Below are 22,994 nucleotides of genomic sequence, written 5' to 3'. Positions count from 1 at the left end.
CTGAAGAGTACAGGCATAGGTGGCACATTTCTAAAACTGATTGAAGCTATCTATGACAAACCCAGAGCCAATATTTTACTGAATGGAGTAAAACTGAAAGCTTTTCCTCTTAGAACTGGAACCAGACAAGGTTGTCCTCTGTCACCTTTACTATTCAACGTAGTGCTGGAAGTTCTAGCCAATACAATTAGGCAAGACAAGGAAATAAAGGGAATCCAAATGGGAGCAGAGGAGGTCAAACTCTCCCTCTTTGCTGACGACATGATCTTATACTTAGAGAACCCCAAAGACTCAACCACTAGACTCCTAGAAGTCATCAAAAAATACAGTAATGTTTCAGGATATAAAATCAATGTCCACAACTCAGTAGCATTTGTATACACCAATAACAGTCAAGATGAGAACCTAATTAAGGACACAACTCCCTTCACCATAGTTTCAAAGAAAATGAAATACCTAGGAATATACCTAACGAAGGAGGTGAAGGACCTCTATAAAGAAAACTATGAAATCCTCAGAAAAGAAATAGCAGAGGATATTAACAAATGGAAGAACATACCATGCTCATGGATGGGAAGAATCAACATTGTTAAAATATCTATACTTCCCAAAGCTATCTACCTATTCAATGCCATTCCTATCAAAGTACCTACATCGTACTTTCAAGATTTGGAAAAAATGATTCTGCGTTTTGTATGGAACCGGAAAAAACCCCGTATAGCTAAGGCAGTTCTTAGTAACAAAAATAAAGCTGGGGGCATCAGCATATCAGATTTTAGTCTGTACTACAAAGCCATAGTGGTCAAGACAGCATGGTACTGGCACAAAAACAGAGACATAGACACTTGGAATCGAATTGAACACCAAGAAATGAAACTAACATCTTACAACCACCTAATCTTTGATAAACCAAACAAGAACTTACCCTGGGGGAAAGACTCCCTATTCAATAAATGGTGTTGGGAGAACTGGATGTCTACATGTAAAAGACTGAAACTGGACCCACACCTTTCCCCACTCACAAAAATTGATTCAAGATGGATAAAGGACTTAAATTTAAGGCATGAAACAATAAAAATCCTCAAAGAAAGCATAGGAAAAACACTGGAAGATATTGGCCTGGGGGAAGACTTCATGAAGAAGACTGCCATGGCAATTGCAACAACAACAAAAATAAACAAATGGGACTTCATTAAACTGAAAAGCTTCTGTACAGCTAAGGACACAATAACCAAAGCAAAGAGACAACCTACACAATGGGAAAGGATATTTGCATATTTTCAATCAGACAAAAGCTTGATAACCAGGATCTATAGAGAACTCAAATTAATCCACATGAAAAAAGCCAACAATCCCTTATATCAATGGGCAAGAGACATGAATAGAACTTTCTCTAAAGATGACAGACGAATGGCTAACAAACATATGAAAAAATGTTCATCATCTCTATATATTAGAGAAATGCAAATCAAAACAACCCTGAGATATCATCTAACCCCAGTGAGAATGGCCCACATCACAAAATCTCAAAACTGCAGATGCTGGCGTGGATGTGGAGAGAAGGGAACACTTTTACACTGCTGGTGGGACTGCAAACTAGTACAACCTTTCTGGAAGGAAGTATGGAGAAACCTCAAAGCACTCAAGCTAGACCTCCCATTCGATCCTGCAGTCCCATTACTGGGCATCTACCCAGAAGGAAAAAAATCCTTTTATCATAAGGACACTTGTACTAGACTGTTTATTGCAGCTCAATTTACAATCGCCAAAATGTGGAAACAGCCTAAATGCCCACCAACCCAGGAATGGATTAACAAGCTGTGGTATATGTATACCATGGAATACTATTCAGCTATTAAAAAAAATGGAGACTTTACATCCTTTGTATTAACCTGGATGGAAGTGGAAGACATTATTCTTAGTAAAGCATCACAAAAATGGAGAAGCATGAATCCTATGTACTCAATCTTGATATGAGGACAATTAATGACAATTAAGGTTATGGCGGGGGGGAAGCAGAAAGAGGGACGGAGGGAGGTGGGATGGGGCCTTGGTGTGTGTCACACTTTACAGGGGCAAGACATGATTGCAAGAGGGACTTTACCTAACAATTGCAATCAGTGTAACCTGGCTTATTGTACCCTCAATGAATCCCCAACAATAAAAAAAAAAAGAACTGCACTGCAACCGCAATCAGCGCCCGCCCGGACCTCGATAAGAGCTGCACCACAACTCCCGACCCGGGACCCGCGCCCGCTGAGCCTCCCTGACTAGGAACTACGAGAGCTGGGCAACCCCACGTCTTCCCTCCTGTACCCTCTCTGCCTCCACACTGGCCTGCTTATCTGGCCAGGGACTCTGATAGTTGCGTGCCCTCCAGAGCCCTCCCTGCCTTGGAGCTGAGCCCTTCTCCTGGCCAGAGACTGCTGGAGCCTTGGGCTCTCTGTGCCAAAGTCCGTGGGCACAAGGCACTCCCAGAACTGTGTGCACCACCTCCCGCCCTGTTGCTGGATCCAGGTGTGTCACACACTCTGGAGCTGCTTCCACAGCCAGAACTCCCTGGCTAGGGAAGCCCCAGAGGAACAACATGGAGTCACTCCCTACAAAGATCCAGCAACAATAGAGCGATCCAGCTGGGGTCTAATTTTGAAGAGACACCTCCCCAACTCTGAGGATGGCCAGAGGCAATGGTGAAAAACAATCATGAGGTGAAATCAACAGAAAAACTCTGGCAATATGAATAATCCGAGTAGATCAATTCCCCCAAGGATCAATGGGGAAGACACAGCACAAGATCCCATGCACAAACAAATAGCTGAGATGTCAGAAATCGAATGCAGAATCTGGATAGCAAATAAGATTGAATTAGAATTCCAAGCAGTAACCCAAAAGATATCTCAAGAATTCAACGAATTCAAAGACCAAATGACCAAAGATTTTGACACATTGAGACAAGAAGTAGCAGCCCTCAAAGATCTGAAAAACACAGTAGAATCACTCAGTAACAGAATGCAGCAAGCAGAAGAAAGGATGTCTGACATTGAAGACAAAGCTTTCGAATGCTCCCAAACTCTCAAAGAGGAAGAGAAATGGAGGGCAAAAACAGATCACTCTCTCAGAGAGCTCTGGGATAATTCAAAGAAAATCAATATTTGTCTTATAGGGATCATCGAAAGCGACGAAGTGGCTTCACAAGGCACAGAGTCTCTTCTCCATGAGATTATTTACGAGAACTTTCCAGACATGCCAAGAGATTCTGAAACTCAGATAGAAGACAGTTTCAGAACTCCACCATGACTCAACCCAAATAAGACAGCCCCCAGACACATCATAATCAATTTCACTAAAGTTAATATGAAGGAGAAAATTCTGAAAGCAGCCAGATGAAAGAAAACCGTACCTACAAGGGGAAGAATATTAGAACAACTGCAAATCTCTCTGCTGAAACCTTTCAAGCTAGAAGAGGATGGTCATCGACTTTTAATCTCCTAAAAAATAAATCGCTCTCAACCCAGGATCCTGTACCCAGCTAAACTGAGTTTCATTTATGATGGAGAAATTAAATACTTTAACGAAATTCACATGTTGAAGAAATTTGCCATAACTAAACCAGCTCTCCAGTATATTCTCAGACCTATCCTTCATAAAGACCAGCGTAACCCTCCACCACAAAAGTAAACCCACCCAGAAAATTGATCAAATTCCAACTTCCACAGTCTCAAAAGGATTAAAAATGTCCACCGGACTCTCAAAACGCTTGCCATATTCTCAATTAATGTGAATGGTTTAAATTGTCCTCTAAAGAAGCATAGGTTGGCTGGCTGGATACAAAAACTCAAGCCAGATATCTGCTGCATATAAGAATCGTATCTTACATTAAAAGACAAATATAGACTCAAGGTGAAGTGATGGTCATCTATACTCGAGGCAAATGGAAAGCAGAAAAAAATGGCATTGCAATCCTATTCGCAGATGCAATAGGCTTTATTTTTTTTTTTTTTAATTTTTTATAGGTTTATTGGTTTTTTTTTTTTGGCCGGGGCTGGGTTTGAACCCGCCACCTCCGGCATATGGGACCGGCACCCTACCCCTTGAGCCACAAGCGCCGCCCTGCAATAGGCTTTAAACCAACCAAAATAAGGGAGGATAAGGATGGACACTTCATATTTGTTAAAGGTAATACTCAATATGATGAGATTTCAATTATTAATATTTATGCACCCAATCACAACGCACCTCAATTTATAAGAGAAACTCTAACAGACGTGAGCAACTTGATTTCCTCCAGTTCCATAGTAGTTGGAGATTTTAACCACCCCTTTACCATTGCTGGATAGATCCTCCAAAAAGAAACTAAGCAAAGAAATCTTAGATTTAAACTTAGCCATTCAACATCAGGACTAAACAGACATCTACAGAATATTTCGTCCCAACAAAACTGAATACACATTCTTCTCATCAGCCCATGGAACATACTCCAAAATCAACCACATCCTGGGCCACAAATCTAACCTCAGCAAATTTTAAAAAATAGAAATTATTCCTTGCATCTTCTCAGAACATCATAGAATAAAAGTTGAACTCAACAACAACAGGAATCTGCATACCCATACAAAAACATGGAAGCTAAACAACCTTATGCTGAAGGATAGATGGGTTATAGACAAGATTAAGAAGAAAATCAACATACAAAAGAACAAAACAACTATGAAGACATGAATTAGCAGAACCTCTGGGATACTGCAAAGGCATTCCTAAGAGAGAAATTTATAGCACTGCAAGCCTTCCTCAAGAAAATGGAAACAGAGGAAGTAAATAACTTAATGGGACATCTCAAGCACCTGGAGAAGGAAGAACATTCCAACCCCAAACCCAGCAGAAGAAAAGAAATAACCAAAATCAGAGCAGAATTAAATGAAATTGAAAACAAAAGAATTATACAACAGATCAATAAATCAAAAAGTTGTTTTTTTGAAAAGATCAATAAAATAGATAAACCTTTGGCCAAGCTAACCAGGAAAAAAAAAAGGGTAAAATCCCTAATTTCATCAATCAGAAATGGTAACAATGAAATAACAGACCCCTCAGAAATTAAAAAAATCCTTAACGGATACTACAAGAAACTCTACTCTCAGAAATATGAAAATCTGAAAGAAATCGACCAATACCTGGAAGTATGCAACCTACCAAGACTTAGCCAGAACAAAGTGGAAATGTTGAACAGGCCTATATCAAGTTCTGAAATAGCATCAACTATACAAAATCTCCCTAAAAAGAAAAGCCCAGGACCAGATGGCTTTACGTCAGAATTCTACCAAACCTTTAAAGAAGAACTAGTACCTATATTACTAAACCTCTTCCAAAATATAGAAAAAGAAGGAATATTACCCAACACATTCTATGAAGCAAACATCACCTTGATCCCCAAACCAGGGAAAGACCCAACAAGAAAAGAAAATTATAGACCAATATCACTAATGAATATTGATGCTAAAATACTCAATAAGATCCTAACAAACAGAATCCAACAACACATCCAAAAAATTATACACCACGACCAAGTGGGATTTATCCCAGGGTCTCAAGGCTGGTTCAATATACGTAAATCTATAAATGTAATTCAGCACATAAACTCAAAAATAAAGATCATATGATTCTCTCAATTGACGCAGAAAAAAGCTTTTGATAATATCCAGCATCCCTTCATGATCAGAACACTTAAGAAAATTGGTATAGAAGGGACATTTCTTAAACTAATAGAGGCCATCTACAGCAAACCCACAGCCAATATCATATTGAATGGAATTAAATTGAAATCATTTCCACTTAGATCAGGAACCAGGCAAGGTTGCCCATTGTCTCCATTGCTCTTTAACATTGTAATGGAAGTTTTAACCATTGCAATTAGGGAAGAAAAGGCAATCAGGGTATCCACATAGGGTCAGAAGAGATCAAACTTCCACTCTTCACAGATGATATGATCGGATATCTGAAAAACACTAGGGATTCTACTACAAAACTTTTAGAAGTGATCAAGGAATACAGCAATGTCGCAGGCTACAAAATCAACATCCATAAATCTATAGCCTTTATATATACCAACAATAACCAAGCTGAAATACAGTCAAGGACTCTATTCCTTTCACAGTAGTGCCAAAAAAGATGAAATATTTGGGAGTATACCTAATAAAGAAAGTGAAAGATCTCTACAAAGAGAACTATGAAACTTTAAGAAAAGAAATAGCTGAACATGTTAACAAATGGAAAAACATACCACGCTCGTGGCTGGGAAGAATCAACATTGTTAAAATGTCTATACAACCCAAAGCAATATATAATTTTAATGAAATTCCTATAAAAGCTCCATTGTCATATTTTAAAGATCTTGAAAAAATAATGCTTAATTTTATATGGAATCAGAAAAAACCTCGGAGAGCCAAAACATTACTCAGAAATAAAAACAAAGCAGGAGGAATCATGCTACCAGACCTGAGACTGTACTATAAATCGATAGTGATCAAAACAGCATGGTACTGGCACAAAAACAGAGAAGTAGATATCTGGAACAGAATAGAGAACCAAGAGATGAATCCAGCTACTTACCGTTATTTGATCTTTGACAAGCCAATTAAAAACATTCAGCGGAGAAAAGATTCCCTATTTAACAAATGGTGCTGGGTGAACTGGCTGGCTATCTGTAAAAGACTGAAACTGGACCCACACCTTTCACCATTAACTAAGATAGACTCTTACTGGATAAAAGATTTAAACTTCAGACATGAAGCTGTAAAAATACTTGAAGAAAGTGCAGAGAAAACTCTTGAAGGAATCGGCCTGGATGAATATTTTATGAGAAGAACTCCCCAGGCAATTGAAGCAGTATCACAAATACATTACTGGGACCTGATCAAACTAAAAAGCTTCTGCACATCCAAGAACATAGTAAGTAAAGCAAGTAGACAGCCCTCAGAATGGGAGAGAATATTTACAGGTTATACCTCCAATAAAGGTTTAATAACCAACCATGAGCATGGTATATTTTTCCATTTGTTAACATTCTCAGCTATCTCTTTTCTTAGAGTTTCATAGTTTTCTTTATAGAGATCTTTCACATCCTTTGTTAGATAAACTCCCAAATATTTCATCTTCTTTGGCACTATTGTGAATGGGATAGAGTCCTTAATTGTTTTTTTCAACTTGACTATTGTTGGTATATATAAAGGCTACCAATTTATGAATGTTGATTTTCCTGTATTCCTTGACCGCCGCTGTATTCCTTGACCACTTCTAAGAGTTTTGTAGTAGAGCCCCTAGTGTTTTCCAGATATACAATCATATCATCTGTGAAGAGTGAAAGTTTGATCTCTTCTGACCCTGTGTGGATACCCTTGATCGCCTTTTCTTCCCTAATTGCAGTGGCTAAAACTTCCATTACAATGTTAAAAAGCAATGGAGACAATGGGCAGCCTTGTCTGGTTTCTGATCTGAGTGGCAATGATTCCAATTTAACTCCATTCAATATGATATTGGCTGTCGGTTTGCTGTAGATGGCCTCTATCAGTTTAAGAAATGTCCCTTTTATACCAATTTTCTTGAGTGTTCTGATCATGAAGGGATGTTGGATGTTATCAAAAGCTTTTTCTGCATCAATTGAGAGAATCATATGGTCTTTGTTTTTACACCTGCGGTGCATCTTACAAGGGTATATGTGAATCTTAGTAAATGTAGAATATAAAGGTCTTAGCAAAATAACTGAGAAAATGCCAGGAAGGCTATATTAACTAGTGTGATGAAAATGTGTCAAACGGTCTATGAACCAAGTGTATGGTGCCCCATGATCATACTAATGTACACAGCTATGATTTAATTAAAAAAAAAAAAACTCTAAAAAAAAAATAAGGTTTAATAACCAGAATCCACAGAGAACTCAAACGTATTAGCAAGAAAAGAATAAGTGATCCTATCTCAGGGTGGGAAAGGAACTTGAAGAGAAACTTCTCTAAAGAAGACAGATGCACGATCTACAAACACATGAAAAAAAGCTCATCATCCTTAATCATCAGAGAAATGCAAATCAAAACTACTTTGAGATATCACCTAACCCCAGTAAGAGTAGCCCACATAACAAAATCCCAAAACCAGAGATGTCGGCATGGATGTGGAGGAAAGGGCACACTTCTACACTGCTGGTGGGAATGCACACTAATATGTTCCTTCTGGAAATATGTTTGGAGAATACTTAGGGACCTAAAAATAGACCTGCCATTTGATCCTATAATTTTTTTTACTACGTTTGTACCCAGAAGACCAAAAATCACAATATAACACAGACATCTATACCAGAATGTTTATTGCAGCCCAATTCACAATTGCTAAGTCATGGAAGAAGCCCAAGTGCCCATCGACCCACAAATGGACTAGCAAATTGTGGTACATGTACATCATAGAATATTATGCAGTCTTAAAGAAAGATGGAGACTTTATCTCTTTCATGTTTACATGGATGGAGCTGGAACATATTCTTCTTAGCAAAGTATCTCAGGAATGGAAGAAAAAGTATCCAATGTACTCAGATCTACTATGAAGCTAAATTATAGCTTTAACATGAAGGCTATAACCCAACTATAGCACAAGACTATGGGGAAAGGGCCAAGTAAGGGGAAGGGAGGGGGGAGGTTATGGTGAAGGGAAGGTAATGGATGGGGCCGCACCTACGATGCATCTTAGAATGGGTACAGGCAAAATGGGTACTTACTAAATGCAGAATACAAATGCCTATATACAGTAACTAAGAAAATGCCATGAAGGCTACATTGAACAGTTTGATGAGAATATTTCAGATTGTATATGAAACCAGCACATTGTACCCCTTGATTGCACTAATGTACACAGATATGATTTAACAATAAAAAATAAATAAATAAATAAAATAAAATAAAGCTCTTAGAATATTCCAGGAGAGGGCCAACTGGCCCATGGGCCCTGATGTGGAGCTAGGAGAAAGCTGGCTTAGTCTGCAGGGGGTGCAGTTCCAGTACCTCTCTGGACCTTCCTCACTTCTCTTTCAAAAGAAAGTTATGGAGCCTCCTCATTGTTCCACAGAAACATAATGTGAAATTACTTTGAAAGATACAAAGTCTCCTGTAAATTCTTTGGGGTTTTTTTGAGACAGAATCTCACTTTATCGCCCTTGGTAGAATGCCATGGCATCATAGTTCATGGCAACCTTCAACTCTTGGGCTCAAGTGATTCTGTTGCCTCAGCCACTCAAGTAGCTGGGACTACAGTTGCCCTCCACAACACCCAGCTATTTTTTGAGATTAGGTCTCACTTTGGCTCAGGCTGGTCTCAAACCCATGAGCTGAGGAGATCCACCCTCCTCGGCCTCCCAGAGTTGGGATTACAGGTGTGACCCACCACACCCGACCTAGTCCTATGTAGATTCAAATTCAAATTATTATTTTCTCTTCAGAAGTTATTATTGAGATGAGTTAATTAGCATAATCGATGTACCTCCTGTGTGTATAATATGTGGGTGGATATTATACGGCTCTATTTCCTATTTACGCAATTACTTCTTTTTTTTTTTATTAAACCATAGCTGTGTACATTAGTATGATCATGGGGCACCATACACTTGATTCATATATCGTTTGACACATTTTCATCACATTAGTTAACATAGCTTTTGTAGCATTTTCTTAGTTATTTTGCTAAGACCTTTACATTCCACATTTACTAGGATTCACATATTGCAATTACTTCTTGTCTTCACAATTTTACAAGTATGTCTTTTACCTCCATTGCTTTCTCATTCTCTCTGGAAGTTTCTTCTTAACAGGAAAGTTCTACATAGTATTTCTGGACCTGTTTTTCAGCCAAGGATTCATTGGTATATAGAGAGAACAGAGAGTCTAATTAAATAGCCAAGGGGAATGTGCTGGAAAACACAGCAGAGAGCATTGAATGACTCAGAAGGGGAAAGCCAAAAGGTGTAACCCCAGCAGCCACGTACCACCATCTAGGGGTGGGGTGGGGGGTGGAAAGCAATTTTGGACCCTCAAATTATCTCATAGGTTGGGCCTATGTGCCTCAGTCTGGGAGGCTGAGGCTACCTGGATTTTTCAATGAGGAAATAGCTAAAGGGCCTCTGCCCACTCACCTTTCCCTAGAACTCCTCTCACATCGGCCATCCATGTGATGTTAATCCACAGAACCAGAGCCCGAGCATTTGTCCAGAATGGGCGCCTCCCTGTGGGATTTGTGGTGTGTCCCGAATCCCAGATGAGGAACAGGAGAATAATGCATGCCCAGTGCGTGGCACAACTCTCCCTCCACCACCTCAACCTAGCTCAGCTACTCTGATGGGAGGCTGGAGTTTTACTATCCATAGTCCCAAATTCCTGAGATTTTATTCGCTTGCCTTTTTAGAGAGCTGGGAGGTGAGGAGAAGGAAGCTTTCAGGGTCATCAGGAAAAATGAGTTACAAAGTCAAGTGTCACCTGCTGCTCTGTTCCACTATGGAGAGCATCTGCTGTTCCTTCTTCCACCTTGTCTGTCTGAAGTCCACTCCCATCAGCGCTGTTAGTGCCACATGGCAAAGGGAAAGTCTTCCTTGAGAACGTGCTCTGAATTGTACACAGGGGTCCCCAGGAGGGCCCGGCAGGGACAAGCCTTGAAGGGCAACACGTGGAACAGTAGGAGCTCTGGCCACGCTGCCTGGGTGTGAGTCCAGCTCTGAGGCTTTCTGAGGCCAGCTGAGCTATCCAACCACTTGTTCCCTGTCTGTGCCATGGAGGTGATAATGCTGTCACCTCAGAGGGCTGCTGAGTGTGTGGCATGAGGATCGGCTCAGAGCTCGGTGGTCTAAATTGTAATTAAACGGCTCAGGAGCGTGGCCTGGAAAGATGAGGAAGGGCTGAGGTTATAGCCTCCTGGAGGGTTTTTCTTGGCAGGATGCTTCCTCTGGACACATTCCCTGCAGCAGGAAATTCACAGAACTGCAATCCCTTTGGTGGGTCAGGGAAACCTGAAGCTCGGGCCCTGGGCAAAGGGTTCTTTGCAGAAACAACAACAAGACAGCACACTTCTCTCTCTGCAGACCACAGAGGACGAGCCTTCTGAAAAGGACGCCCTGCAGCCTGGCCGCAATATCGTGGCCGCAGGTTATGCACTGTATGGCAGTGCAACCCTGGTGGCTCTGTCCACTGGGCAGGGAGTGGACCTCTTCATGCTTGACCCGGTAGGTACTGAACACAAACATCTACGCTTTGGGACTCCACGGTTCCCTGTGCTTTAATTCCAGTACCCTGCGATAATTTCCTGGTCATTCCTAATACTTATTTTGGGTGGGTCAGAGAACCTAGTTTGGGGTCCCAACACCACGGTCAGAAAACATGACAGACCTCTGTCCAAGTGAGAGCACATTGGGGGAGGGAGGTTCTAGAAAGCCTATTGCATCAACTTAGACCCATCCTGAAGGAGTTTATTTTTCAAAAACAAATTCAACTTTTTTGATTTATGAGAACAAACACCATGATTTGTGAATCCCAGTGCCACCACTATCCAGGCAGAGACATAGATTCTTTAGAGCAGCATTGCCTGATAGAAGCTCTGTAAATTTCACCTTTAAATGCTGGATGCTTTGCCAAATATAGTCAGATCTTGTGAAAACTCAAAACTGCGACTGCAGCCATCTCAAAGCCTCCTGTAGTTACACGCATGAAAGATCAGTCCTCAATTTAATTCTGATTTACAAATGTTTATTACCATCTATTACACTATCTCACAAAGCACCACTGCCGCAGTAGCAATACAGCCATGATCACACAAACTTTCCAGCCTTTGTAGAGTTTGCCTGTTAATACATTCATGTAAAATGAAGGGAGTTGGCAGATTTCAAAACAGAACAGTTAAATGACAGAATGGAGTTTGCAGTATGGACACTAGGAACTTTCAAATAGAAATCTTTTTACATACAAAGCAAGACCCATTGCTGTGCCAGTTTGCCGATGCCCCAATTTGCCCTTATTCTCAAAGATATTCTATGGTTCCTAAATATTACTATCAGCAATAAAGTACACTTTCTACAGTTGTTCTAGAACAACAGCTGACAGTTATATAGCTTTCTTAGCTATATAGCTTTTTATTTTTTACTTTACTTTATTTTATTTTTTAATTTAAGAGACAGAGTCTCACTTTGTCACCCTCCATAGAGTGCCATGGCATCACACGGCTCACAGCAACCTCCAACTCCTGGGCTTAGGCGATTTCTCTTGCCTCAGCCTCCTGAGTAGCTGAGACTACAGGCGCCCGCCACAATGCCTGGCTATTTTTGTTGTTGTTCTTGTTCTTGTTCTTGTTGTTGCAGTTTGGCTGGGGCTGGGTTCAAACCTGCCACCTTCAGTATATGGGGCTGGCGCCCTACCGACTGAGCCACAGGCTCCACCAGGTTATATAGTTTTTTAATAAGTGCTAAGAATGTAGGTACATGTTTGAAGGAATTTTTTTAATCTGTGATGTATTTAAACATTACAGCAGCCCTGGGAGGCAGGTGCTACTATTATTCCCATGTTCAGATGAGAAAAGTGAGGGTAGGTAACTTGTCCAAGGTCAAACTGGTGACTTGGGTGTCAGGAGTCACTCTCAGGCTACTTTGTGCTTAATCTGTTCCTGAAGTTGGAACACACTATGTGGAGTGCAAGCAAAATATTTCCAAGAATCTTCTGAGCAGTTCTAAAGACTCTGAAGTGGGAGGTGCCTTTGACTCAGGGACCCAACACAAGGAGTCACAGGCACAGAGCCTCTGCTTCCTGCCCTCAATCATGACGAAGAGCCCAGTCTGGATATATGGGGGCACCAGAGCTTGAAGAAGAAGAGATGAACCAAAGTGTGGTCTTTTCTGATCTGTTTATTAGCCTGAAAACCCTCTGGATCATGTTGGTACTTACAAGGGTACTGTAGCAAAGACCCAGTGTCTGAGGCTTAGGGCCTGTTTGAATGCTGATGTCAAGCTGGGGTAGCTTATGGCAGTTGTCACAGAGAGATGCCATGGAGGGTGGTCAGGAGCTTACTGAGCAGGGTCACACAGGACACAGGTCCTTGGTGAGGTACACAGAGCCTGTCTGACCTGTGGGCTTGCAGGTCTCATAAATTGATATCAGAACACACATCATGTGCAGGTACAGAGGGACTACTTCCTGTTAGTGACACTCTCCATGGAGGAGAGACTTAATATCAAGATGCTCATTACAAATAGAGATACTATTTATCTGTGACAAGGATCTGGTGCTCTTACCAAAGTGTGTGGGGGCCATGTCAATCATCAGTGGCTGTTGATGGTCACACAGTAGGAGCCAAGGGACGTATTCTCCAGACTGTAGTAAGGCATCACTCCCTCTACAATAGGAAATGATGTTCTAAGAGCTGGAGAGTACCCACATGCAGCCCTAGGGATGGATAAACCAGGCCTTTCCATCCTACAGTGATGCAGAATGGGCTGCTCCAAGCAAATGGGCTGGTGACTACCATTGTTTAGATGACCGTTGTACATCCTCCGTGCTCATTGGTGAAAAGCAAGAGAGAAATCGACCCTGCTCAATTAATGGGCATGTTGAGGACCCAGGCTGGACATGGGCAGGTCTGGAGGGCCCAAAAGCAGGGAGCTGAGGAGTGGTCTCACAGCCTAGCCAGTCTGGACTGGATACCACCACAAGTTCTGTGTTTCTCAATCAGGTTTCAAATGACAATGAGTATCTAATTTTCAAGCTAATGTCTGACCTTGGCCTAGAAGAGGCCCATACATGAGTCTTCCTAGACTGGCATCTATGAAAAGAGCTAATTTTTCAGTGGAATCAGGGTGCTTTTCAGAAGTGGAATCAGTGCTGGACTGTTCCAAAGTAACAGAAGTCCACAGTGAGTTAATAAAGCACCAAATAAATTTGGTTAATAAATGAACCAAAGACCATTGAGAGCAAACTTATAATAAAGAGAAGCTGGGCTCACTGGGCCAGGGGGATGCTCCGCAGAGGAACCAGAGGCACTGAGCTAAGAAGGAGTCTGCATGGACTTGTTCGACACCTGGGTGTTGGCTTGGTGATTCCAAGGATTTTAGGAAGAGAGGATCTCTTCTGGATTGGATGTTACTTGAAAGTGGGTGCAATTAATGATTAGACCCTTGAGGAGGAGCAAAGGAAAGAAAGGAGACGCTGGGCCTCTTTTTTTTAATTACTTTACCCCTCATATTATGACTGCTTGAGCCTTAGTGTAGGCTCCAAATTGTCACTGTCCTTTCTGCCATTCATGAAAACACCCCTGGGCCAGCTCCAGAATGACCACAGCAATCGTAATTTTTATCTAGGAGGCAGGAAGATGAAAGTGAGAGTAGAGACTCATTGGTGAAGAAGCCGTCATCACTGATGTTAGGCAGAGAGAGAAATGTTTAGTGATTTTTGTGGTTGTTGAGTGTCCTTGTCTTTGTCTTATTTCAGACATGGTCAGAGTGGCTTTGCCTCCTTCCATTCTGGAAATATTTTCAGTGTTCCTTGGAAACCTTCTGCTCTAGCTGCCAGCTATAAACTGTCATCTGGGGAGTTTCTCGTTTTCTTAAAGTCTTTGACAGTCTTCAAAACAGATCTGGGCTCCAGGCCCTGATATTCCCCCTAGTGACTTAGAGAGTCACCAGAGTTTAAGGTGACCTCTGCAGCTAGCTGACCACATCCTTAGGGGGTGCTACCACCAGAACTAGATAAAGGGGTGCTGGAGCAATGCCCTGCAGGTGTTGACCACATGACCCTCAGGGACTGCAGGGCACTTGGTACAATTTTATTAATAAGTCTGAGGATGCCTTTAGATTTTACTAACTTGGTCTTTATGCCCCGTGAACCCAGTTTCTGACTGAAGGAATTTTTCCCCCAGGTAAGAGTGCTGGGATACAGAGATTTTAGTGGTTTCCATAACTGAATCATTAAACAACATAGCTGGCCCACAATTTAATGATCAATAAGCACCCTTTGTGCATCGCTGTAACTTCTTCCTCTCATTGCTGATGGTCCAAATTCTCCTGAAAACATTTAATCTGGGGATGAGGAACTGGGACATATGTACGGTCAGGGTCCTTGTAGGTGAGGGGCCTCACTGCCAGTGGAAGGGGCAAAGGAAAGAAAGGAGACGCTGGGCCTCTTTTTTTTTTTAATTACTTTACCCCTCATATTATGACTGTTTGAGCCTTAGTGTAGGCTCCAAATTGTCACTGTCCTTTCTGCGTTCATGAAAATACCCCTGGGCCAGCTCCAGAATGACCACAGCAAACGCGGGTTTCTCCAGCAGGCTTCACCCCCTAACGCCCTGGGCGCTGTGCAGTGCTCTGTTGGCTGCTGGTCCTGCTCCTCGCTTGTTCCTGCTGTCTCTGTCATCCTCCTAGGCACTTGGTGAATTTGTCCTGGTGGAAAAAGATGTCAAGATTAAGAAGAAAGGAAAGATTTACAGCCTCAATGAGGGCTATGCCAAGTATTTTGATGCTGCCACCACTGAATATGTGCAGAAAAAGAAATTCCCTGAGGTGAGTGAAGCAAGTCCAGGCCACCAGCAGGGAGCCTGCTGTCCCATGGGGTCCTGTTTGGGTGGTGGGGGCCTTGCTGAAAGAGGTTGTTGGCACTGTTCATGGCTCTGGTCAGTACAAGTGTGGTGTACTCTGTCTTTCTTCTTAAGCAATTAATACCTTTTGAGTTTTTCCAGGAAAAATTATTTATAGAGAAAGTAGGGACCATGTTTCCAAAATTCAGAGGTGTAGGTCACAGCTACCTTAAGTCATTTGTTTGCTAAGTTCAAACTTATAGAGTCATTCTCTCAGTTACACTTGCTTTTAGAAGGGGTAATTATTTTTAAGTTTAAGTTTGTGGAAAAGTTTGGAATTAAAAGATAATAAAAAGTATAAACTTTATTTCTCAACATAAGCTCCATCAAGTTCAAGTTACTTTTGTAAGCACTTGATGTTTGCTGTAACCATGTCAGTGCAGCCTTTTTACATTACTAACTGCAGAAAAATGGGTGCCCTTTAAAGACTTTTTAAGATTAGGAAACAAAATGAAGTCAGAAAAAGCCAAATCAGGACTACGTGGTGAATGTCTGGGTCTGTCAGACACTGGAGGGGACAGAATTAAGAGACAAGAAGAGAGAGCGGCGTGGCAGCCGTAACTCAGTGGGTAGGGCACCGGCCACATGAACCAGGGCTGATGGGTTCGAACCCAACCTGGTCCTGTTAAAAAACAAACAAACAAATAGCCAGGCATTGTGGCAGGCGCCTGTAGTGCCAGCTACCTGGGAGGCTGAGGCAAGAGAATCGCTTGAGCCCAAGAGTTTGAGGGAGACTCTGTTTCAACAACAACAAAAAAGAGAGCGGGCTGTGTGGACAGGAGGAGGAGGGCACCACTTCTGTTATAACAGGAAGAGACACACACATTTACCCACCTTTTGCAATTGGCAAACAACATGGAGCATGGTCCTTATCCCAGGAAGGTGCAGTTTGGTTGGAGGAGCAAGACATTGCCACAGAAAGAATAATGACTCCGTGTGGGATACGCCTACAGGCAAAGACTGCTGTAGGACTATGTAGGCATTTACAAGAAGGCTGAGGTCACTTCTGCAACTGAACTGGCTTTTTCAGCTCAGGGATTCTTCAGGTCTAGTCTCCATGTTAATTTACTTTAACAAAATGTTAGTAATGTCACACACACCCACACACACACACAGATTTCTAACAAAACACCTTGAGAGGATGCCAGTTTACAACACATGCTCTTACTGACATTCATTCATCTCTAAGTCACTGTGGCTTGTGTTCAAGTCTTTCAAGTCTGTACAGTTAATTTTGCCAAAAAAAGTACTTACTGTGAAGCTTGACTTAGCTTATCATTACTCATTATTTATACAGTACTTAGTTAATCCCAAACTTTTTTGGACTGTAAAACATTGAATGGCTGACCGGAGGAATTTGCTTTCTCTTTTTGCACCAGCAGAGAACTATTAGATTAGACAAAGAAATCATAGACAGGTCATGAATAAGGAGGGGACAAAAGCTGCATCCACAAGCAATTTTTACCATCTCATCATGCCTTACCCCTTATATCTACTTAAAAGAAAATCCTGACTTTTGACTTATTTCTCTCTGAACCAATATTCATTTCATTCCATGAGGGACTAATGGAATCAAGATTTTCAAAGAAGTTGCTTTATGTCTTTACATGATTGCTAAAGCTGTTGAAAATTTTGCCCATGGATAAACCCTGCTTATAGGAAGTGCTAAGCTGTCATTGTTCAAAGTCTGAGTCTCCAAAAGCTAAAAGTCCTGTGGACTGTAGTAAGCCAAAAGCAGGAGCTTCTGGGAGCTGCTGAACAGCTGTTGCTCGTGCAGGCGTCCTTGGTTCCTCTCCTTTCCTCTTCCTCTTCCCCTTCTTCCTCTTCTTTTAGCTGCTCTCTGACGATTGCTGCAGAATATTGTCTCTTCCTTTACATAGTCCTACCCGTAATGAATTCAATCACTGGTTGAAGTTTGAGGGGCTCATGACAAATGAAGTGCACGATTATATGATGTTTTCAATTCCTTAGTTAGTGGGTGGAGAATAGGGGGTGGGGAATGCAGAGGCCACACCAACTGGACTTGTGACCTCAGGTGCTGGCGAGTTGCCAAACCCACTGGCTCTTGGCTTTTCCCTTTCTGTCTTCTAGGACGGCAGCGCTCCCTATGGGGCCAGGTACGTGGGCTCCATGGTGGCCGACGTGCACCGCACTCTGGTCTATGGAGGGATCTTCATGTACCCGGCCAACCAGAAGAGTCCTAAGGGCAAGGTAATTCTCCTGTGCCCACTTCCTCTCTCCCCTCACGTGGGCTGCTGGGCTATTGAGCTGCTGTGTGGTGTGTGTGTGCAGGGGAAGGGAAACAAGCTCTGCTCCTGGGAGTTTCAAGGCCATGGTGGAAGGTTTGGAGGAGGAGAATGCTGACATTAGAGTGACTGGAGATTCTCACTGGGTTTCCCCTCCTCTGGCCTCACACCCATTCTTCATTCACTGTGAGTCCACTGTGTTTTTCTCCTGCTTTCCACAGGCTGTGTCTTGCTTTTAGATTCAGCGCCAACTGATTTGGGAGCATAGACTCCTTAAGGAATGTAATGAAAACCATCAGCCCCCTTCCCAGAGAAAAAAATGCATGTGAACATACACATGACATAAAATTTCAGAGAATTCACAGACACCCTGAAGTCCATATAAACATAGAGAGTTTCCAAACTCAAGAATGGGAACTTCTCCTCAGAAGCCATCCAATAATTCCAGAAAAACAGCTCCTAGAAGATCTAACCACAACTTTATGACACAAAATTGAAAATACTTGTATTATCAAGTAGGAATCTTATGATCAGGCTAAGTGGTTACAGTCTGAGACTTTATTGCCTGACACCCCAAGCCTCCCCTGTCCTCCAGCCCCCTGACCAAAGCTTGAACCCTTACCAGGCTTAAGGTCTCACATCTTAAGGCTTCTCACTGGGCCTGCAGCCTAAATTGGCCTCATTGTTGAACCAGCAAGCAATGGGTACCTAGATCTCATATCTCATGTCAAGAGGCAGATCTCTCATTACCACAAATGCCACAAGACAGGTAGGGTCCACCTGGCCAGAGAGACCCCCAAAGACCTCTGGGACAAGTACCAGCTGATGCCTCCAGCCTTATGTAGGGTCTAAATCCTAAGCAGCCCACTCTCGTGAGGCATATGAATAAGGAGACAGACAGAAGGTCAGCAGCTGAAACTCCTCCTCAAGCTTTAGGGGCATGGTTTGGGATGTTTGGCTGCTTCCAGGGTTTATCCGCCTGCCTCTGTTCCTCCACAGCTCCGGCTCCTGTACGAGTGCAATCCTATGGCCTACATCATTGAGCAGGCAGGTGGCTTGGCCACCACAGGCACCCAGCCCATACTGGATGTGAAGCCTGAGACTATTCATCAACGAGTCCCCCTCATTCTGGGGTCCCCAGATGATGTACAGGACTATCTAACCTGTGTACAGAAGAACCAGGTGGGCAATTAGTAAGTTTGACCCCACACAGGCCCTCTTCTCTCCGTCTTCCACCTTGTCCTTAGGAGCACAAATGAATGATAAGCGGAGATGATGGGGATGAAAGGAGAGTCCAGCTAGCCACATGCAAAGAGCAAGAACAAACCGCCAAAGATGGGTTTACAATCCGGAGGCGATTCCGCCGTCAGTGTAAAGGGCTAAAAATAAAAACCCATATGCGAAAAGAACAACTTTTATTTGTCTTCCGTCCTGAAGAGCAGCAGATGGTGGTATAATTCTAAATCCGCAAACCCAAGTAATTAGCAGCTGTATACTTGGGGGCAAAAAGTTTATAGATCAGTTAAGAATGTATCTTGGTTGGCTGCAATTTGAACCTAGTGTCTTATTCGACAGTAAGTAATTTCCTCCCTCCTAAATATATATGTATAGAGGATTGAATTTCCTTTTTTGGAATACGTATAATTTTTTTTGAGACAGAGTCTCACTTTGTTGCCCATAGTAGAGTGCCGTGGCATCACAGCTCACAGCAACCTCTAGCTCTTGTGTTTAGGCAATTCTCTTGCCTCAGCCTCCCAAGTAGCTGAGACTACAGGCGCCTGCCACAATGCCCAGCTATTTTTTGTTGCAGTTTGGCCAGGGCCAGGTTCGAACCCGCCACCCTTGGTATATGGGACTGGCGTCCTACTCACTGAGCCACAGGCGCCACCCTGAATATGTATAATTTTATGGAATATAAATACAATTTTATTTCATGCATAGATTGTGCCATGGTGAAGTCAGGCCAATGTATATTGCACCCATTAAGTAATTTCTCCTCATCTGGCCCCCCACCTCTATACCCTTCCAAGTCTCTGTTGTTTATCCTTCCACACTCTACCTCCATGTGTACATACTATTTCACTCCCACTTATAAGAAAGAACAATCAGTATTTGTCTTTCTGTATATGATTCGTTTCACTCAAAATAATGGCCTCCAATTCCATCCATGTTGCTGCAAAAGGTGTGATTTATTCTTTTTTATGGCTGAGTATTATTCCATGGTGTATATAAATCACATTTTCTTTATGTAATCCTCCATTGATGGCCACTTAGGTTGATTCCATATCTTTGTTATTGTGAAAAGTGCTGCAATACACATATGAGCCTAGATGTCTTTTTAATATATATTTTTAGGCAGGTTGAATTAATTTCTTAGAAGAGTTTTTGTTTCCCGCTTGGGATAAATTTCAAGTTAGAAATCTCATGGCTATTAAATTATGAAATTTCCAATGAGGCTTTTTTTAGGAGTCTATAACATGGATGACTAGTCACTGTTTGAATTGAAAAAATGGTCACCTGTTGATAAAATCTTATATTAAATGGAATAAATATTTAAAAAATTATATCTACTTTTCTCAGCCCCTTAACCCTGCATTTTGGTATTGGGAGAAATGTTTTAATCTATTCTAAGAGCTAAGCAGAGTGCACTAGATAAATGACACTTCATGTGTCCAACTTATGTCAAGATGAGGGAGAAGGTGGTGGACACATCCAAAATCTCAGCTTGTTTTAGTAAGAATTGATCTGAATGTCTAGAGATAGAGATGTGAAGACCAAAAAATTATTAATAAAATATTAATGAATCAAATCCCACAGTTAGATGCAGTCAGGATAAAGTGAAACTTAACACAGAAATTCAAGATGATTTAACATAAGAAGATCTATTACGATAATTCCTTAAATTAAGGGGAGAGGCAGCGTTGTGGAGGTGGGGGCTGGGAGAAGCCATGGGAGGAAGCGAGGCTTGCCTTTCCCATGTTAGCCTTGGGCAGGGTGGTTTGTACAACATGCAGGCATATTTAAGGTTAGGTATAATTCTATTTTCAACATTCTTCCTCAGTCCACCATGGCTTGGCAGCTTTAGCTGAAGCAGCAAAATTTTAGTACACAATCAAAACATTTTTATCTTCCCAAAAAGGAACAACGATTTTCTTAGAGATATGGAGAACACTTAGAGATCTAAAAATAGATCTGCCATTCAATCCTGTAATCCCTCTACTGGGCATATACCCAGAAGACCAAAAGTCACATCATAACAAAGATATTTGTACCAGAATGTTTATTGCAGCCCAATTCATAATTGCTAAGTCATGGAAGAAGCCCATAGATCCATGAATGGATTAATAAATTATAGTATATGTACACCATGGAATATTATGCAGCCTTAAAGAAAGATGGAGACTTTACCTCTTTCATGTTTACATGGATGGAGCTGGAACATATTCTTCTTAGTAAAGTATCTCAAGAATGGAAGAAAAAGTACCCAATGTAGCGAGCCCTACTATGAAACTAATTTAGGGCTTTCACATGAAAGCTATAACCCAGTTACAACCTAAGAATAGGGGGAAAGGAGAAAGGGAGGGAGGGAGAGGGGAGGTGGGTAGAGGGAAGGGGTTGGTGGGATTACACCAGCGGTGCATCTTACAAGGGTGTATGTGAAACTTGGTAAACGGTCTGTGAAGCTAATGAATGATGCCCCATGATCATATCAATGTACACAGCTATGATTTAATAAAAAAAAAAAAAGGAACGACGATTTTCTTTTTGTAGGAAGAAATTTGATTCTAAACAAGGAGCTCTTAATGCTTTCTTAGACACTTTATCTAAAACTTATTTCCCAAAGATTCCAACTGAAATCTTCATTTCAAAAGATCTTTTGAATACCCACAATTGGTACATAGTCTCAACAGTACCCACCCAGGGGTACAAAGAGGAGCAAGTCTTGCTGGAAGCAAAGCTGATAGCACCTTCCGCCAGGGCCCACACTCCTTTGATGGACCTGGTAGATGCTCAGGGAAGATCCATGAACTGTTCATGTGCATTCTTGTTAAAGCTGAGACTCTGGGTCCCTGAAAGTCAAAACCAAAGATAGGGTACAAGGAAAGAGGTTGAGATTCTCATTGCATTCTTAGAGACTACATATCAAATATTGGAGGCTGTCAGTACAATGTTTTGGTGACCAGTAATTTTATAAGCAGGGTCCACAAACATCATCGTGGGTTGGGCTCTCTATCTAAATGATCTGAGAACTTGTTTCCTCCTCATCGCCTTTCCAATTTAAATGATTGTGTCTGCCTCAGGAGAAAGCCAGTTGTTCTTTCCATTTTCAAGAGTCTGGTACATAAGCCTCTCTTTAGAGCCTGAAGCAATTCTGAACTGCGAGTAAGAAGAAGCTTCAACTGTAAATAAAATCTGAAAGGTTGATGATTAAATTGGACTAGATATTTTAGTTTAAAAAAAAAAACTTCAGGGCAGCACCTGTGGTTCAGTGGATAGGGCGCCGACCGGCTCCATGTACGGAGGGTGGAGGGTTCAAACCCGGCCCTGGCCGAACTGCAACAAAAAAATAGCCAGGCATTGTGGTGGGCGCCTATAGTCCCAGCTACTCGGGAGGCTGAGGCAAGAGAATCACCTAAGCCCAAGAGTTGGAAGTTGCTGTGAGCTGTGACGCCACAGCACTCTACTGAGGGCTATAAAGTGAGACTCCGTCTCAAAAAACAAACAAACAAACAAACTTTAAAAACTAGATCACAGAAAACTTGGAAAGATAAAACAGAGTTCTCACATCCTCTTCACATGACCTCTTCTCATGGCTAACATCTTTGATGACTTTGGAACATTTGTCAAAACGAGGACACTCACCTAAGTGTATTACTAATAACCAAGCTCCACACCTTATCTAAATTTCACTGATTTTTCCAAAGTATCTTCTTTAGTTCCAGGATTCGATCCAGGGTACTATGTAACGTTTTGTCGCCAGGTCCCCCCAAGCCCCTGCCTTTGTGACAGTTTCTTCCCCTGCCTTTTTTTCATGGCCTTGACAGTTGGGAGGTATCACTGCCAGGTATCCTGCCGAGTGTCCCCCAATACCATTTGTCTGACATTTTTCTCATA

General features: G+C 41.9%; 1 protein-coding gene across 1 annotated transcript in view; it reads left to right on the top strand.

Annotated features, from left to right (window-relative positions):
- Window positions 1-19,279, top strand: part of FBP2 (fructose-bisphosphatase 2) — a 36,265-nt gene extending 16,986 nt beyond the window's left edge. Inside the window, exons 4-7 of the mRNA XM_053577348.1 lie at window positions 11,102-11,242; window positions 15,422-15,559; window positions 17,725-17,844; window positions 18,879-19,279. Coding sequence (XP_053433323.1) covers window positions 11,102-11,242; window positions 15,422-15,559; window positions 17,725-17,844; window positions 18,879-19,073 — 594 coding nt within the window. The 3' untranslated portion in view covers window positions 19,074-19,279. The remainder of the gene's footprint in view (window positions 1-11,101; window positions 11,243-15,421; window positions 15,560-17,724; window positions 17,845-18,878) is intronic.
- Window positions 19,280-22,994: the final 3,715 nt, after the last annotated feature.

Source organism: Nycticebus coucang, chromosome 2 (genome assembly GCF_027406575.1).
Source record: "Nycticebus coucang isolate mNycCou1 chromosome 2, mNycCou1.pri, whole genome shotgun sequence".
Lineage (NCBI taxonomy): Eukaryota > Metazoa > Chordata > Mammalia > Primates > Lorisidae > Nycticebus > Nycticebus coucang.
The sequence above is the reverse complement of the archived record's forward strand: the minus strand, read 5'-3'. Positions and strand labels throughout refer to the sequence as shown.